The sequence below is a fragment of the Phaseolus vulgaris genome, chromosome 10 (genome assembly GCF_051622355.1).
Source record: "Phaseolus vulgaris cultivar YP4 chromosome 10, ASM5162235v1, whole genome shotgun sequence".
NCBI classification, from domain to species: Eukaryota; Viridiplantae; Streptophyta; class Magnoliopsida; order Fabales; family Fabaceae; genus Phaseolus; species Phaseolus vulgaris.
This window is the reverse complement of record NC_143507.1, coordinates 42,840,053-42,860,612: the sequence shown is the minus strand read 5'-3', so window position 1 is coordinate 42,860,612 and position 20,560 is coordinate 42,840,053. Positions and strand designations below refer to the sequence as shown.

Sequence of the window (20,560 nt, the reverse complement as noted above, 5' to 3'; positions counted from 1 at the left end):
ACAGTCCTTATTTATTAATATTTTATAGTTTCCTGATTTAAGATGACATTTTATGATTTTGTTATAAAAAAGTAATACTCATAATTTTAGAAATTAATTTGGTTAGTTATTTTTGATTTTTTATAAAATAAAATTTAATTTACAGTGACAAAATGAAATGGATAATCCATAATGATGAATAACCACGTGTTGGTTTTGACATTATTGGTGAATCCTTTCAACATGATTTGCAATTTTTTGTTTAAGCAAAGGGCATAATCGTAGTTTAGTGGCGAAGAGGCACTAGGGCACAACACAACACAAAGTGAAGCAATGTGGGATTTAAGTGTATAAATTTTTTCCCTCAAAACTGAAGTCATTGTCAAACGTTTTCAAAACCCTCACTCTGTCGCTCCAAGCCGCTTCCTTTTCTCCCTGTTCTTCGTCTCTCTTTCTCTCTTTCTCTCTCTGTCCCTATTGAGAAGAACAAAACCCTACCCATCTTTTGTTCTTCCCAGTGTTAGCCTCAAGTTTTGTTTTTTCGCCGTTGTGGTTGTGTTTTATCTTCTGGGTAGGGTCCCTGTTGGGTTTAGGGTGCAATGGTCCCTGGTTCCAGAACGGAGAGTGCCACTGGTACCCATTTGCTCTCTGCGAGAGTGCGCAAAACCATTCAATCCATCAAGGAAATCGTGGGGAATCATTCTGATGCTGATATCTATGTTGCCCTCAAGGAAACCAACATGGATCCTAACGAAACCACTCAGAAATTGCTCAACCAAGGTTTGTGGGTGCCTTGGTGGGGCCATGTTTACCTTTTTGTTCTTCAGTCTTGCTTCCCTCTTTCGAGTTTTTTTTTAATTGTGTTGCTTTATATTTGTTTGGTTTTTGATTGATGGGGTTTTGGTTTTGGCTCTCATATTTACCCTCTCATTTTTGGCGCTGGGGTGTTTGTGTAATTCATGTGTGGGTTGAATTTTGGTATTTAATTTGCATTTATAAGAACGAGAATGATAAGAGTTTAGGATGATTTTTTTGGCCTTTTTGTAGTAGACAAGGTTGAGCTTTGGTGAAAGCCGTGGAGCCTTCTTTGATTGTGTATTTTTTTTGTTGTTGTTGCGGCATTATTTCGATGTTTGAAATTGCAATGATCTTTGATGTTGTGGAAATCTATGAAAACACTAATGTTGCGTCTGAAATTGTTACATGATTACATTTGTTCATATCTTTTTGGTTATGTTTTGTTTATTTAGGCTGCCTGCTGAAACTGGTGGTTTAGAGTTTGTGGCACTATCACAATGTTTGGGCTGATCATTAGTAAAAAATTATTGACTTCAATAACAAAGGGAATGTAGGACAATTATTATGTGCTGAAGATGTTTTTAACTTCTGCTAACTGTGACATAGGATTCAAAAAACCATTTAAAAATAGTGGTCATTCTGTCTTTCCATTATATCATTTTCTAGGGTTAGTTTTAAATTTGCGAAGTCCTGGAATTTATTTCATCTAAATATCTTAAATATAATGTATTTCATTGATGTGCTTAAATAGTAAATAGTTTCTGCATGAATGTGAGTGCCTATTGATGAGCATTGCAATTAGGCTGTCTAAATTAGGATGTTTCTAGATTATATTGTTTCAAACCATGTATGTGATTTTGCAATTGATAGGTGTTTTCTTATGACATTTTGCTTGTTCAGCTCTAATTGGAGTTTGACAATGCCCCATATTAAGTATCAAATTGAAAGAAAAGTTAACAGAAAAAATCTCCTAATGTTCACTGTGGTTTTATGATTCAGATCCATTTCATGAGGTGAAGAGAAGGAGAGACCGAAAGAAGGAGGTACCACTTATATTCTTTTTGGATGACTTATTAAATTAAATCCTAGTTACATGTTAAAGAGTAGTGATTTTCTAATCTGTAATTTTATTGAATGTATCTGTTATTTTACAGCCTCAGAATGTTGGGAACAATGGTTCAGCTGACTCACGAAGGCCATCAGAGAATAATAGTGGTCAAGGAGTGAAATTTCACACCCCTTCTGAACGCAATGTTCGTAGAGCAAACTATTCTCGGAATACTTTACCAGGTAATATGTCTGTTTTATTAAAAGTGTGATGTCTTTTAATTGATTGGTATTTTAGCCATATATGATATATCTATCTATGTATTTACTCCTGATGAATAATTTATGGTTTTCGTTTTCAAACCTTCATTTGCATGTGGGTTCAAATAGTGAAAGGGATCACTTGTTTTTGTATATGTTTAATGTAACTCAAGTCACTGGTCTTTTCTTGTCTGGTTGTTGTTAGCATTACTATCTGCATTGATCTTTAAGTTCATTCTTACTATCCAGGCATCAGCAGAGAGTTCCGTGTTGTTAGAGACAACAGGGTAAATTATATATATAAAGAAGTAAAGCCTCTTTCACAGCAGCACTTAGCATCTGCCAGTGAGGAGCTAAATGTAAACTTATCTGAAAAGGGGTACGTGCTCTCAATTTTAGTTTTTATTGATTTTGGAGGAGTGATTGGAGCACTTTGCATATCCAGTTTCAGTAGTTGTCGATATATGCATAACCTCTTGCTCTCTAGCCCCTCAAACAAATTTGGATTATGTTCTATTGCTGAGAGTTTTTTTCTTCTGTGTGAGAGGTAACAAAAGATACCTGAACTGTGAAAACAATTTTAATAGAAGATTACTTAACTGATACATATGACATGAATTATGCAAACCCAAGGTCAGATGCATGCAAACTAATACAAAGTATGCAGACACAGATACAAAGTTAACAGTTTACATTTAACAGAAGTTAACAGAAGGGGCGAGAAAGGATTCTAATGAGGAGAAATAGTAAACTCATCTTCATAAGATATTATGTAAATCAAAATCTATTATTGTATATTGATCCAAGGTTGTTAAAGGTTAAAGGTGTGCCTTAACACATGTCTTACAAAAGGACTTTAAAAAGTTTGAAAGCAGTTATTTGTTATATACTGCATCAAAAAAATTTGTTGATCTGTTTGCTCCGTAAAACAGAAAATGGAGTATTTCCTCTCTGTATGTGGATCAAATAGCATAAGGAATTTTCTCTGTAATAGGCAACACTAGGAATGAAAGTCCAGTGATGCTAGCAATTGACATTTTAATTTGAACAAATGCAAGTCAGATTTGAAAGACATTTTCTTTTATAATTTTGAAATTCATATTTGTCAGGGATCACTATTTTGGTTTATTCACATTGTTGTCAGATAATTGAATTTTATATATATATACACGTTTTCATCATTGTTGCAGTTCATCAGCTTCCACCAGTCATAGATCATCTGGCTCTAGGAATTCATCCCAGGCACTAAATGGTCCTTCTGATTCATTTGCTAGATACCCGAAAGATGCTGTTCCAAATATCGTTGACAGAAAAATTGCTTCTGAGGATAAGGATAAGGATAAGCAAAGCATGATTTCAAATGCAGCAGAACGGGTGCAACCAATTAAGCCTAACCACATCCATCAAAATCCTGCTTCAGTGGCATCAAGCAGTTCTGCTGTTGGGGTGTATTCCTCTTCAACAGATCCAGTTCATGTGCCCTCTCCTGATTCTAGATCATCAAGTGTTGTTGGAGCCATTAGGCGTGAAGTTGGGGTTGTTGGTGTTCGGAGACAGCCTTCAGACAACAAAGTAAAACAATCATTTGCTCCTAGCAGCTCTTATGTTGCTGGAAAAGATGGTACATCTGCAGATTCTTTTCAACCAGTTGGTGCTGTCTTGAAGACTGAACAATTTAGTCAAACTAAAGTAACTGAACCTTCATTATCTGGTGTGCCAGTTAGCAGACCATCTGTGAACAACCAGTATAATGGTAGACCACATCAACAACTCGTGGGACATCAAAGAGGTAGTTCTTTGAAATGGCTCTACCAATTTTGTTTTTAATCTAAATTTTCAAGAGTAGAATGTTGGACTATGCTTTGGGTCTTACGGTAGGGTAAATAAAGCAATCCAAAACAATTGAGTGGGAGAACGTATTGTGCATTTTTGTTTATGCTTTTTCTTACCTGTTTCCGAGAAACTTGCTTGTTAAATGTATCATTAATGTACCCATTTTTTCTTTGCATTTTTTTTATTGAAGTGTTTATGATTGAACTATCCATTTCCTTACCCACATTAATTGACTGAGATGATTTTTGTAGGTTTCCTTTTTTATTATATTCTATTTTTATTCTTTCCTAGAAATTTGATGAGTTTTGAATGATGCAGTCTCCCAGCAAAATAAGGAATGGAAGCCTAAATCTAGCCAGAAGCCAAACAGTAATAATCCTGGAGTAATTGGAACCCCAAAAAAGGCTGCTGCTTCTGCTTCTCCTCCAGCAGAAAATTCTGTAGATATAGAGTCAGATGCAGTAGAGCTTCAAGATAAACTTTCCCAACTAAATATATATGAGAACCAAAATGTGATTATAGCACAGCATATTCAAGTTCCAGAGACTGACCGATGCCGGCTGACCTTTGGTACCATTGGGACTGAAATTGATTCTTCAAGGCTTCAGTCTAAGTATCACATAGTAGGACCTTCTGAAAAATCAAATGATGAATTGGCTGCAAGGTTCACATTCTTGTTTTTATTGTATTTTTTAATTTTAAGTTAAGAGAGTTTAATATTTGGGGATTTTCTTTGTATTTTAGTTATATTTTAATAAGGGTTAGAAAATAATTTTTCAGATGTATATTCAATGTTATTTTCATATACAACTATGTACACGATAGCTAGTATGCTTTTCGTGTAAACTAGTATTTTAATAAGGTTTAGAAAATAAATTTTCAGATGTATAATTCAATGTTATTTTCACCCACAACTAATAAGTCCACGATAGCTAGTATGCTTTTCCTGTGAACAAGTTGTAATGTTGTTTAATATTTGATGGCAGCTTGGCAGTACCTGCTCCAGAGTTGTCCACTGATGATGTTTCTGGGAGCAAACAGGTGGACTTACTGGATGAACACATAAGAAGTTCTGGGTCGGACTCTCCTGTATCTGGTGCTCCTTCTGAGCAACAATTGCCTGATAACAAAGACTCTTCAAACACTCAGAATCTGGACAATTATGCTAACATTGGGTTGGTTCGTGATAGCAGTCCATCCTATGCACCTTCAGAACCTCAGCAGCAAGAATCTCATGATATGCCAGGCTTTGCGGTGTGTGATTCTTTTCAATTCTACCATCATAGTCCATATGTTGTTGAGCCTTTCCTTGTGGTCTATGCAAACTTATTAATGGCCTATAGTTCTATATACAATGTTAGTGAGACTCTGGCAATGAGGGGCTGCATAACAAAACCTCTTGTTAGGATTATGCCTGTATTATTTGATTGACACTTTTGCCTTTGATAATTATATATCGTGCAGCATTTGCACACCATTGAAACTAAAGATATTCACTATTCAGGCACTGGTTGTGACTGTAAAAGGGTTATATCAGGTCCAATATGGATTAGATGTGGCAGTTAGTTCTGTAGCTTTCAGTAGTGGATAGTGGTATGGAGTGGCCTTCTCCAAAAGATATTACAGTGGATAGTAGGATGGCTGCTTATTGGACCCTAAATATATATATATTACACAATGCCTATAAATTTATAATGAAGAGCCAAATGACAAGATAGACATGTACTCGGATTCAGTGAAAACCCAGACAACTTGCTGGAAAGTGATGGGTCAGCATGCAGAGAATAAAGTCTTGTGAAAAAAATGTAAAACAAAATGTATCAGATTTATCATTAGGCTGGGGATTTTTCAAGTTTGCAACTTCCCCAAAAACTTTGAAATGGCACTGGTTTCAGGGGCAAACATAACTCTGTTCCTTCTCTCAGTTGTGCCTGCTCTGCCAACTATTTACCGTGGCTTTTTGGCTATAAATTATTGTGGCATGGCCAGCCATGTTGTTACTGTCATTGGGGCAGTAGCAGGGTGCCACTCTGCACTAGAGTGATTGTGACACTGGCACACAATTGATAACTATAGGCCATTTGGTCTGTTGTCTGCAACTATATTTGAGATAGTTGTTTGTTAGGAGGGACTAGAAACGTATTTGTTTGTTGTCAGTGATTTATAATCTGGAAAAAAGATAATCTAATTTGCAAGAAAACAGTCTGTTTTATTCACTTGCACTGAACCGACTGCTAAATCCATAACGTGACTCCCAAGTTTGTTGTACTTGCTTTACTCTTTTGAACATCTGACTGAATTTACATTTAAAAGAATGTCCGTCTTTCTTTTCTGTTGACAGAGTGAGGATTCTTGAAACTTTCGCCTATGATTCTATGCAGCAATTGCCCAATAGAATTATGCCAAATACAAATACTCATATCAGTTACCCTATTTATTCACTACTTGTGTAATAGTATGTACAAGTAACAGGTGTACTTTGTGCCTTGTTGTCTTGTCATTCTCACTTTTAAATTTCCAAACAGGCGTATGATCCTCCAACTGGGTATGACATTCCTTATTTCAGACCTACAATTGATGAAACTGTACGAGGGCAGGGTTTATCATCTCCTCAGGAGGTATAATAAATTTATATGCCTATAGAATATTTAAGTCCTTTAATTTCTTGATTTTAGTTTAATTTATCCAATATGTTTCAATAGTGAGCATTATGTTTCACTTGTTGAATCTTAATGTGTTTTTTTTATCAGCACAAAAATACAACTATATATATAGACACACACACACACTTGGTACAAGGGGTACCAACCCATTTACAATGTCACTGAACAAAAATGAATCCTCCACCTAACGGTCACAATCTATATAGAATCATCAACCTAAAATATATATTATTAAAAGGTTCCCCTACAAAGCCAATAAATGCAGCTGGCAATTATACACGTTCAGGAACGCCAATTAGCAACACAAACAGCATCCAGGATTTGCTGTCCATAAGACAAAAGTTAGACAGTTGGAAAGATTTATTTTTTATTCACTACCCATTTTTGCTGAATGACAGTTTAATAATTACACGAGGGTTTATTTAAAATAAAACCTTATCAAAACAATTGGCTCATTTTTTTCTATCTTAATTTTGAATGAGAACTTTTGACGTTCTTTGAAACCTTTCCTATTTATTGTCTGTTTTGTGAAACTGTATTTCTTTATTTCTGATTTAGCTTTTGTGGAGGAATATAAAATGGAAAAGTTTTCTCCTTTTTTGAAATGCAAGATTAATTGGCATTTTAATTTTGTTGTTGGTGCTTTTCATTTTTATTAAATTCACCTTGTTTGGCAAGTGTAGGCTTTGATCTCCCATGGAACCAATAATACTCCTGCTTCCACAATTGCCATGGTACAACAACAACAGCAACAGCAACCTCCTGTGCCGCAAATGTATCCACAAATGCATGTTTCACACTTTGCAAATCTTATGCCATATCGTCAGTTTCTGTCCCCGGTTTATGTTCCACCACCTATGGCAATGCCTGGATATTCAAGTAATCCTCCCTACCCTCACCCAACCAATGGCAACAGTTACGTGTTAATGCCTGGAGGTGGTTCCCATCTTAATGCCAACAACCTCAAATATGGAGTTCAACAGTACAAGCCTGTGCCTGCTGGAAATCCTGCAGGGTTTGGAAACTTTGCTAGTCCAGCTGGATATGCCATGATAACTCCTGGTGTGGTTGGGGGTGCAACAGCTCTTGAAGATTCATCTCGAGTCAAGTACAAAGATAATCTTTATGTTCCAAATCCTCAGGTAATGTGGTTGTGTAGTGGTACAGAACATTTATCTTGAATGTCAGCAAAAGAAGCATTAACAAAAAAGCAATAGCTAAGTTAATTAACCATTTATAATCCGAACTAGCACCCAACATTACCGTCCATCCATTTCTCTTTTTTAGAAATGGACTGTTAAAATATTGTTTCCTAGTTAATATCCTTGGCAGCTATCTTAGTTTGGCCTAATTATGTGCTTAGTTATAACTTGTGATAGCTTGTTTTGCTAGAATCGATTTCCTATGTAAGCCCTTTTCAATAGTATAAGTTGCAAGTAATGTAGTCCACATTGACTCTTGATCTAATATGATATAGAATATAGAGAATATTAGGATAGGATTAGAATCTCTGCATATTATATCGTCAATGACATCATTTGTTGCTTTCTTTTGCAAAACTAAGTTTTGATTTCTTATTTCCCCCCCTCATTCACAGGCGGAGACATCAGAAATTTGGTTACAAAATCCAAGGGATCTTCCTGGAATGCAATCTGCTCCATACTATAACATGCCAGGGCAAACACCTCATGCAGCTTACATGCCTTCACACACTGGTCATGCTTCCTTCAATGCAGCTGCAGCTCAGTCTTCTCACATGCAGTTCCCTGGCATGTACCACACTCCTCCACAGCCAGCTGCCATGGCTAGTCCTCACCATTTAGGACCACCATCTATTGGCAACAATGTTGGAGTTGGGGTAGCTGCAGCTGCTCCTGGAGCACAGGTTGGTGCCTATCAGCAGCCCCAATTGGGCCACATCAATTGGACAACAAATTTCTGAAATGGGATAACAGAAAAAGGAAAGTTATATTTAACCCCTATGTGTACAAGGGACTGACTGAAAGTAGATATAGAAGAAAAGTGTCAGTTTTCATTGTGAAATGGATGACTTATGCTTTTATTTTTTTCCCTTTTTTACAAATGCAATGAAGCATTAAATTTTCAGTCTCCTTTGTTTGCAGTAGGTGTAGGAGTTATTGAGTTTTGGCTTCAAAAGTTGAAATTTCAGTCATTCCTGAAAATCCTTTCAGATAATGCTGAAAAGCTTTTCTTGATCGGATATGCTGTATTTTTACTGATATCTATGGCCACAATAACCCCCAAATTACTTATAACGTCTTCCTATCCATGTCAAGTAAAATTAACACCATGTTACAAAAGCATTTGTTTGGTGGCAACTTTGTATTTGTCGATTTTGAGTATTGAGTGAATATGAAAAGAAAGAAAATTGCAGTTCAAGTGCTAGTGACCTCTGTGGTGTGCAGTAGTTATTACTTTAAAGTTGATAACCATGTCCAAGAAAATGGTAGTCTTCAATACATTTAAGAAATTTATGGTTGTAGCTGTTGAATGTAAAAATAAATTTCAAGATAATTTATGAGTTCAAACTTAAAGTAAACAAATTTTGTGGTGGCAGATGATATGATTGTTGAAATCAAATGTGTTGGATCTTATATTCTTTTATTAAAAAAAATATGTTCGTTTACAATTTTGTTCTTTCTATAACTGCAGTTTTCATTGTAGTGAAACTAACACCATCAATACAATTAATCAGATATTTACATAACTGTGAAGTAATTTAAAATGTATTTGAATTATAGGAATTTTAATTTATGTACAAATTGCTTTCGATTATAGTATTAATACTATTTCACAACAGTGATAGGAAATAGAGTATTCGAGTTAGAACAAAAAATTTCAAACTTGATTTTCCTAACATAATTTATCGCAAGTGTGAATTTCAACAGCTTATAAACTAAATTAACTGTAATCAGTAAAAAGAGTATGAACTATATAAGAAAGTGATAATGTGAGGTTTTATCATTAATATCATTAAATTATAAGGATATTTTATTAATTCACCACGAATTAGTTCACCTAAATTTTGAATTTGATTATTTTCAAGATTTATATTCATTCATCTTTTAATTATGAGTTTTGCATTTTGTCTTTGTGGTTGTGAATATACTTTGTACATATTCTCTGTTTTAAATATTAATTAAATATTTTTTTAATAAAATTACAACAAAGAAAATATAAAATTATTGACGATTCAATGTAAAAAGATATTTTATTTTTAAACATATTAAATATTAAGAAAAAATTGTAATAACATAAATCATATAGAATATCAAATAACAAAATATCAGTTTCATAATAAATCTCAAATAACTCTTTAATAGTATAACATTTATTGTTTTTGCACTTGAAAGTATACTAGGAATATTAGTGAACTTTGAAATTGAGAGAAATAATAAAAAATTGTGATGAAAGAAAAATTCTTCAAATGAAATGACAGTAAACTTAAAAAATTAAGAATATTTTTAATAATTTAAAATAAATAAATAAAATGAGATGAATTTGTATACACTCATTTTCCTTCCTTTTATTTAAAAAAAATATCACTATTTATAGCATAATATTTATATGAATACAGTTTGTTTCACACACTATCATTTTACAACTCTTTTTTAAAATAAAATAATATATTAATAATTTATTTAAGTTAAATGAATGTAACTGGTGTCCACTTATAATTTCTCAGTTTATATTTGTTATCCCTACTAGTTGTAAATTTTATTTTTTTATAATAATTACGATGATGGTGTAATGAATGTGGGTCAAAGTTAATGAATAAAATGTATAAAATATTTGACTAATATTTTAGAATAAAGTTGATCTTTTAAAGTAGTTTTGTTTTCATTGAGAGGACAGAAAAACTGAAAGCTTAATGGAGTTGAATAATTTGTTAACATGAAGAAGCGTGCAAGGCGTAAAATCTGAAGCAAGATACGGTCGACTGGGAAAGAGGGTTATTATGTAGCATAGTTTAACGTTTTTCTGGTACTTTTTTTATCTGTCGAACAGCGAAATGTATTTGATATCGACATTTGTATAATACTCGTAAGATAATGTATAAGTGAAGTATCCAATTTAAAAAATATTTGTTGAATTTTTGATAATTTTAGTGTGATTTTAATATAATTTTTAAAAAACATGTTAACTTTTTAAAAATTTAAATTTATTATATAAATTTTATTATAATTTTAAAAATAAAAAACAAATCATTTTTAACCGACTATAAGAAACATCTTTCTGCTACAAATCCAAATTGAAATATACTTTACATATAAATTTTTATTATCAAATTTGAATTCATAAATTCATGTTTTTATTTTATATTTTAAAAATTATAAATATTTTCGTGTCCATACGATATCATATTTATATTGATATCGTATTAATATGTGTGTCATCTTACCTAGATTATGATAATGAATTATATATATAAAGGGTTAGTTGGAGAAATGAAGGAAAAAAAGAAGAGGGTAGCTAGGTAAAGAATGATGGTGCAAAGACATAAGGTTTTGTTTGGTTTGGGTGTGAATGAGAGAGTGTGTGAACGTGCAGTGGTCCTACTAGTCTTGGGATGGGTCTATAAAGAAGGGTATGGTGTCCCTATGAACACGGTTGTAGTGACCCTCAGATTTCAGACTTTGAACAAAAGTGTTTGTTGATAATACAAAAAGAAAAGCTACGGCAATCCCGAGGCCTATTTTTAAAGCAAACCAACCCAATGCTAACCAAACCAAACCTTCTTCTATTCTATTCTATCTTCATCCCTCCAAAACTTCACAAACCATTCCCACCCACCTTTAAACTCCCCTTCAACCTCTTTCAATTAAAGCCACAGATACCATTTCTATTTCTATATTTCACCTTATGCATCTCTCGGAGATTCATCTCCACTCAAAATTAATACATTTAATAATATATAAATGTAAATTTTATCATATAACTCTCTTTTTATAAAGTTGAATTAGATTTAAAATTCACTTCTTAATATATTATGAGAATTTTTTTAAAACTTATCTTAGAAAGAGTTTGTTATCTTTATCAGGTCATCCACTATCATATTATTATCAGACCCATAAATATAGTCTCACGTAATAGGTTTGGATGTGTTGGAGATCACATTGATCAGATATTGATAGGAAAAAATGCACGTGGAAGTAACACACAATCACGAATCAATTGCAGAAAATAAACAACACAAGATTTAACATAACTCGGTCGCCAACTGCAACCTACCTCCACATGGGCAACTATTAGGTAATTTTCATTTTATCATGTTGCAGACCAATTACAAGTACAATGATATCTTTAAATAGAGATTATAAAAGGAACTCACTCACTAAATATGATGTCTAGTAAACCCAACCCAATTGGTCCTGACTTCATAGCCAACAAATATATAGACATTTCATAATATATATTAGTAAGTACAAATTTCACCTTATAAACCGATATTGTAAGGTTGAATTAGGCTGAAAATCTATTTTTTTAATACTTTACATTAAAATCAATAAATCTGTCTAAAGAATAAATTCTCTTAGTAATTCATTTTATTATTAGACCTGACTAGATGTAGCACTATAAATATATTGTCTCCTATTTCTACAAAACTACCTGGATCCCAATACTATAGGATCAAAACCCTTTAGACAATTAAGTAGTACACAGATGTGTGACAAATAAACAGAAGTAGCAAGTGGCAAGCAAATAGATTTGATAAAACATTATTTCATTCAGAGAATATACTTATACTGCATGTGCCTTCATGCATACAAATTACTATATGTATATAATATAAAATACTTTACTGGTTATTTATTATCAAATAATTTTATGTATTGACCCTGCCTTGGTGGAAACGTAAAATGGTGAGTTTGATGAGGTGAAAATTGAGAATATATCTCACCTTCCAAGGAAACTGAGCACCCACAGAATAGGGTTCTGACCCTAGTGTAATCATATAACCTCTTTTTTGTTCATATTTGCTTTTCCTTCCTAATAATCAGAACCTAATGAGTGTTCAGACTCATAATACAACTCATTTTGCTGATAAATTAGTCAAAGGTTTAACATATACACGAGCAAAGCATGGATGCATGTGAAGGTTTTGCACTTAGAACTCTTTAGTGGGTTAGCAGATAGATATCTAATAAGAAGCATGAAAACATTGAATGATTCAGAATGATTTGAACCGAAAATGTTGAAGAATTAAAATAGGTTAAAGTGTGTGTTGGTGAAACGATGAAACTGGGCCAAAGCAATAGATGGTTTTGATTGAAGCTAAGGTTGTGGGGGTGACCCACGGTTTGAAACCAAGTTAGAGAGGAAATGATGGAGGCATGGCCTGCTTTGTAAAATGGCTACCAACCAACTTTGCAAAGCATGTTTGTAGTGTGGAGAGGTGTCACATGAGGCTGATGCATCCATCTCTCTATCTTTTTCCAAAAGGGAAAAGAATGATAAGTATTTCACATCTCTCCATTTTCATCTTCCATCGTCTCTGCTACACAACCTGCTCTAACACCCTACCATCATTGCAATATATACATCACCAATCATGTTTTTCCATGCGTGTGAGTTTCTTCAACATCTTTTCACCTATTTTCCAACACCTAAATATCTTCTACCATTCTTTTCGCCTACACCAGTATCTTCTGTTGTGGCTCACATCTTCAAACAAGAATAAACAATATATATATCTACTCACAACATGTTTTATATCATGTTCAAGTTAATAAATGATGTATAAGTTTATAAATATTTTTAATTCATCGTATATTTCGATGCGTCTAATAGTCTTTGAGTTCAAACTTAATATTTTTACTCACACTGACTCAAACGATTGTAGCTCATCATCCATAACAACATTCAATAGTCTCATGCTTAAAAATAAAAGTTAAAAACAATTTAAATATAGAATTTTTTTATAGAACTTCAAAAGTCACTTGAAATCGAACTCAATATTCACAAAAAATAAAATAAATAAAATCATGAAATAGAAACTAATTTTAGACACAAAAATAATTAGAGGCCAAAAATATTTTTTAGTTTCTAAATTAGTTTATATTATTTTTAAATAATGTCTAAATTAGTATCTAATTATTTACCGGTTTTAACTACAAATTATTTAGATTCTATATTTAGTAGCAAAAATCTTGGTAGCTAATTAAATACCAATTTAGAGACCATTTAACAATAATAAAAACTAATTTAGAAATTATTTTTTTAAATAGTTTCTAATTCAGTCACTATAAAAACTAATTATATTTTATCTTTAAAATTGATTTTTATTTCATAATTTTCTTATATTATTTTTCAATCACACCGACTCTAACTCATCGTCCATATTAACATCTTCTTAGGATTCACTTAATGTATTAAAAAGAAAGTGTTTGGATTGGATTAATAATGTTAATCTCGTTCGATTATCATGTAAAAAAGAAGAGTGAAAAGCATTTCTAATGTAAATAAGATAAGGGAAATGATTTCTTCGTCAAGAAGATTACTAGTAAAACCGAATTAGGTTTTTGGTAAACTAATAATTCAAACAAATTAAAATTCAATTAATTTATATTGATTAAGTTTTCCAAAGAATTAAATTAAATCTGTATGAGAAAATTCGATTAAGTTTATTTTAAATCCAATAAAATATAATTGGGTTCTTGCATTAGAAAGAAATGTAAATTATAAAAGGTAGAGTTACATTTATAAAGATAACATTTCACGTTATATATGCACATATTTATTTATATATGTTTATCTTTTTGAGATATTACTTAAAATTGAAAATAAAATACGAAAAGTAAGAAAATGTTAGTAAAAGAAAAATTAAACTAGTTAAGATGAATCAACCTTTAAATGTAAAACACCTTTTTTTATTTACCCAATTTAATCCAATTACTTTAGTAAATTTTCTTTAGCTTTAATCAGTTTGACTTAGTTTCTATTATATAAGAAAGAAATAAATCACAACATATAATTAAGAACATTGCTTAGCTGTACACAATTTTAAGGACTGAAAAGTGACTAATCAATAATTTACAGTTAACCCTCATTATTGATTACATAGTGCTTTTTTGTCGAATCTATTTGTACATTATCTTACATTTATTAAAAATTTCTATTTATTTTTATATATTTATATGTGCGTGACAAAAGGAATAATTAACAGCTTCTTGAATCCTCTTGCAAATAGTGTTAAAATTATTTAGAAAAAAGTTTTGTTATAATAATATAAATTTAACACGGTTTATGTTGGAGCTAATCGACTACAGATGAGGACAATTCATTGTATATAATTCATTGTATATAAGTGAGTACAAACCTCAATCTCATGAGGACAATTCATTGTATATAAGTGGGTGCAAATCCAAACCTCATGAGTCAGTTTTATAGAGTTGAATTAGGATTAAAGTCTACTTTAATAGTTTATAATATTATAATATTTTTAAATTAAAAATAAAATAAAATATTAATTTATTAAGATATTATGTTTTTACTGTTAAAAATGTTAATATATCAGCACCTAATTATTTAGAAATAGATTATAGCATAGTTATTAGTAACTCACCAGGTCTCTCCTTTTTGGCGTTTGAGACAAAGTGTGATTAACGTGGGACTATCATAGTTCCTTGAAAACAAAGATGTTTAGGACAAACTATTCCACAATGTGATCAAAACAAAAGTTTCGGAAAGGCAAAAAACAAACGCATTATGTGAAATGACTGCTATCATATTCACAACACATCAATTGATAGGAAACCAATATTGTAACAAAATGATTAATTCTATGTACGTGGATAATCAAACATGTAACTCTAATTAATGTGTTAACCAAATTTAAATTAAATTCGATTATCGAATAGTTAAAAATGTATGTTTTTTTTATTGACAAGAAAAAATAAACTAAATAGAGATATTCAAGAAATACTCAAATCCTTAGACATAACATACATTCTTAACTTTCAGCACCTACTAATACAAAGATCTAACAAAATATTGCATAAATATAGAGCTATCCATAAAACACGAATCTCAATTGAATGTTTGGTCTTGGATTACATCTAAAGTTCTTTCTGCTTGCTTCTCTTTCTCATATTGGTGTATTGTCCCCCAGATTTGTCAGATTTTGATTTAAGTTGAATGCTTCGGTTTTAGGTTGGCGTGTTGTTGTCTATCTGTGGGATGTTTTGTTTAGGTTGAGTGTTGGTTGTTCGTGAAGTTGAGTAGAGGTTGATGCTCTTAGTTTTGTCACTTTGGATTGTTAGTTCTATTGGTTTAAGTTGAGGCAACTTTGGTTAATGTTTTGGTTTTTTTTGTTAGGTACTGTTTTTTATTCCTCTTCCACGATGGATTGCTAGATGAGATGTGTTTTATTTTTATGATTTTTGTAAGGGTTGGATCACCCTTGGTGAGTGGTATGTAAAGTGTATTGAAAAGGAATGAAAAATTGGTGGAGAGTGAAGGGTAGAAGCATAAGGAATAAAGTTTAAGACGTAAATTCTTAGGAAGGATGATGAGAATAGAAAGATGGGGCACATTGCAAGTAACTTTTTCCTAATTGGGGGCTATATAGGCCATGTCAATGTGGCATGTCACTTGCCTTTGGGTCCCTATATATATATATATATATATTGCTCATTCCCAATTATCTAAATGGAATCTTATAACCCTCACAATACTACTTTCCTTTGCTAATCCCATTCCTCCACCTTTTTCCATAACATACTTTAGGTTTTCTAATATCGACTTATCATATGCATAATTACAATAATCAAATTAACTATATAATATTTTGTCTTTATTTTATTTTATTTTCATCCTGTTCTTGTTTACATTAAAATACATGTTTTTAATCTCTAGTTATTGATTTTTATGTAATTTATGTTATTGATACAAACTATTTACTAATTTTCTGAATGAATATTAAAAAATTTAGTTAATCACATTTAATAATATCTTTTAAATATAATTTTTTCTATTTACAAAATTAAGAGAATTAACCTCAAGAAATCCGTATGCGTCAGTAAATTTAAAGATTTTACTTTTTATTTTTTATTAATGTTATTAATAATATGTTATTGCAAGTAAATTTTATTGTATTATTTTATTTTTTATTATCAATATTATTATTATTGATAATAATAATATTTTTATTAATATAATGATTAGAGATATTATTTTCGATCATAATTTATATGTAAGATTAGACGCATTATTTACGCTTAGAATCTTTATATAATAATTAGACACATTACTGTTATTATTTTTATTAGTTTTTACTAATAATATTATTATTGTTTATTAAAGTTATTATTATTATTATTATTATTATTATTAATATTAATAATAGTATGACTGATTTATCCTTTTAGTTCTATTAAGTGTAAAAATCAATTCCGTCATGATATTTTTAAAAAAAATAATATGATTTTGACTTTTTAAAAAAAATATTCAATGTGGTTTCTTGTGTTATATTCTTTTCAACAACGATAAGTGGGTACCCTTCTCCATCATCTCAAATTACCCATTACTCCTTTTATTCTCTAAACTCTAACTCATCTTTCTCTCTTTCTTCCAACTTTCCTCATCGTATGCTTCTCTAGTATCTTTTTTTTTTATCAGCAATAAAATATAAATAAATGGGAACCATTTCAGGATGGTCCAACCCTTATACATAAAGATCTAGCGCCTTACCAACCCATTATTCATCTAGTATCTTCTAGTATCTTAAACAACCCATTATTCATCTTCCTCTCTTCCCTCACACTATAATAAAATCATGAAATAGAAACCAATTTGTAGAGATCAAAATAATTAGTTGCATTAGTAACTAAATTAGAGACCATTTTAGAAACTAAAAACAAATTTGATTTCTAAATTAGTTTCTATTATTATTAAATAGTTTCTAAATTGATATCTAATTAGCAACCAAAGTTTTAACTACCAATTATTTAGTTTCTAAATTTAGTAGCAAAAACATTGAAATACCCTCATTTAATTTATTTTTTCTTTATTAATAAAAAAAAATTCCATGCAAAATATAAGACATAATATGTCTTTGATTTTTCACATATTCTTAAGATATGTATAGTTTCATCTTCTATACAACTCTTATGCTAATTTAATTGTATGCACAAGATGCCTAGTAAAGTATAGTTATGATTAGTGATATAAATAATATTCTAATTCTTATACAAAAGTCTTTGAGTAGTCAAGACTTTCCATAATTGTCTTGTCATTGTATTATGAAACTATACCAAAGAAATGAAAAGAAACGTTTACCACCTTTGTTTTGATATTCAAGTTCAAAACTATTTTGATTTCAAAGTACCATTTAACGAAATAAAAATAACTAATGATGAAGATTAATCCTCTCTCTATATATATATATATAAAAGAAATATGTTCAAGCATTAATTTTAAAATATAGCATGCCATTACGCATTATTATAAAAAAATTGACAAGCATGATAATCCCATGATGAATTTGTATTAAATATATAAAATTTGTTTATGAATGTAAAATTACTTTTGGAAACATTTATATTATTGATATTTGCATTCTTATAATATGGACTCTTTAGGAACTCAAATATTTAAAATATGTGATTTTGAAGTTGATCCAATATACACGGTCTCAGGAATATAACGAGTCTAATTCTCATATTGTAAAAATGATAAAATTAATAAAATATAAAAAAATCTTAAATTTACTATCTTAATATTTTGGGTCAAAGGTGATTGAAATTCCTTTTATAAATTTAATATATATATTTCATTTTTATTAATTCTCTCGAATAAATACATCTCGAAAGATCCAATTATGAAAATAATATTAAAAATGAATTATTCATCCAATAAATGTGGATGAAATTTTGAAAAACAAAACAAAACACAAATATAGAGAAGATATTTATTTTTGTGATGAAGGAAATATAACTATATTACTTATGTTTTGAGATAATAGATACATAATTCATAAGCACGTTTTAAGCTAAACTTTTGTTTGAAAAATAAAAGTCAAATTGAAGTGCTTAGTTATATGATGAAAGTATGAGTGAAATTAAAAGGTTTTACTAAACAAACTTATTGCATTGCAAGGTCAACGGATATTGGAGATAATAATGAAAGCCATTTTACACAGAATTGTCAGTGTTTTTTGTCTCCTCAATTTCACAGTCCCTTCAAAATGTAAACACTCATTTTTTTTTTTTACTTAAAACTCATGCTAGGTTTTTTCATTACCAATTTAAGACATTTTTTATTATATTAGGACATTTAAAAAAAATAAATTTTAAAAAAGAAAAAGAAAAAATGAGTGCTTTCATGAAGTAAAATTAGTTTATAAATTAAAACAATGAAAATTTAGAGAAGTTACACAATACATTTTCTACGAGTACATAAACTAAAAATTTCTCGTAAATTTTTTTTTTTGTTTGAAGAAACTTGTTAGCATAGTCTATTTTAAAATTAATTTTGAAAAATAAAATTTGAAATGCACTAATTTAATATAGTTTGTCGTATGAGAGACTATTTAAATGAATATTTTTCTTTATGAACACGTAAAACATAAAAAAAAATTAAAGGAACTGCAACAAAACAAATGTATTAAATAATAAACAATTTTTTCCCTTATATACATATTAAATTACAATATATGTTGTGACACAGTTTGAGGGCGAACATTATATTTTAATCACTGTAATTATTAAGGTTTTTATTTTTTTTTATGGAATGATCCCAATATATTTTTACAAGGTCCAAGATTTTAATTATATCTAAATTTTTTTACAGTTAAAAATTCAACACTAAATCTAAATAAATATATTTTATATATATAAATAGATGTAAATATCATCTTATAAACTAATTGTATAAAGTTAAATTTAAAATATTAAATTAAATTTAAAGTTTATTTTTTAATATAATATCAGATCATTTAAAATTTATATTACCCAAAATTTTATTGTGAAACCACCCACTCCCTGAGCAAATTTAAATATTTACTTTTCTATCTATTCAGTGCAAACTCACCCAAAGTACCTATGAGTATCTTATAATTTATTGCAAAGTTGAAATTAACATGAATAGAGGAGACAATGGAAGAACATTAGAATCTCCCTTGTACCAGATCTCATTAATGTTCTACAACCCACCTTCAAAAAGGTAGAAGGAAAAAATGTGAATAACTATATATTTCAAACCTTATTTATGCACTGTTTTCAAAAACAGTTTTCTTAAAGTGCATAGTGTTAGGTTACAATTAGAGACCTATATGGTGTCATCTAATGGAAGAATATGCATGTTTGAAAATAACAACAATAATAAAACAATGGATTGATTATCATGTGGCAAAATTGGCTCAAAGCAAATAGAGAATTAGTTAGAAAAGTGTTAATATTGTGAAAAAAAGTCAAGTTTCACCAAGAATGAACTATTGTTTCACTCAAACATTTAACTCATTCCTACTCGAAAATCCAACTCATACACTTGATTTAAGCATCCTTCATTTCTAAGAATGGAATTTGGGAGTGATTACTCATCAACACCACAATCAATTTCTCACTAATGGTTAATAGTGATGTGCATGATAGTGGTGGAATCTCAAATTTGTTTTATATGATAATAAAATTGTGGTAATTTGAACATGATTTTTTAAGAAGCCAAGTACTTCATACGTACTAAATTATTAATTTGTTACACATGAAACGTGAGAGTTGAGACTCGTGTATCATCATAACATCCCATGATTGTTATAGGGGTTGTGTGTGTATTAGTTGCTTTCTATAATCATAGTTGACACTTGGTGGATGTGTTATTATATTAGCATCCTAGCTGGTACATTTCATTATGAAATATTTTCTTCAAACTTAAGGGAAGGCACAAGGAAAAGAGAAGAAAAGAGTGAGGCCAAAAAACAAAAACAAAAAAACAAAAAATAATAGAATTGGTTGGAGATT

General features: G+C 30.4%; 1 protein-coding gene across 2 annotated transcripts; it reads left to right on the top strand.

Annotated features, from left to right (window-relative positions):
- The first annotated feature begins 294 nt into the window (after positions 1–294).
- Positions 295–8,691, top strand: LOC137819735 (dentin sialophosphoprotein, putative (DUF1296)). Of its 2 annotated transcripts, none has more exons than XM_068623688.2 (10): positions 295–759; positions 1,777–1,820; positions 1,932–2,067; positions 2,335–2,464; positions 3,276–3,874; positions 4,237–4,582; positions 4,905–5,172; positions 6,444–6,536; positions 7,265–7,723; positions 8,179–8,691. In XM_068623688.2, exons 1-10 carry the CDS (start codon positions 579–581, stop codon positions 8,521–8,523), a joined length of 2,601 nt encoding a protein of 866 aa, XP_068479789.2. In that variant the 5' UTR covers positions 295–578; the 3' UTR covers positions 8,524–8,691. The 2 variants fall into 2 exon arrangements, with proteins under 2 accessions (XP_068479789.2, XP_068479790.2); XM_068623689.2 differs by having other exon boundaries at positions 321–759; positions 3,360–3,874.
- The last annotated feature ends 11,869 nt before the right edge of the window (positions 8,692–20,560 follow it).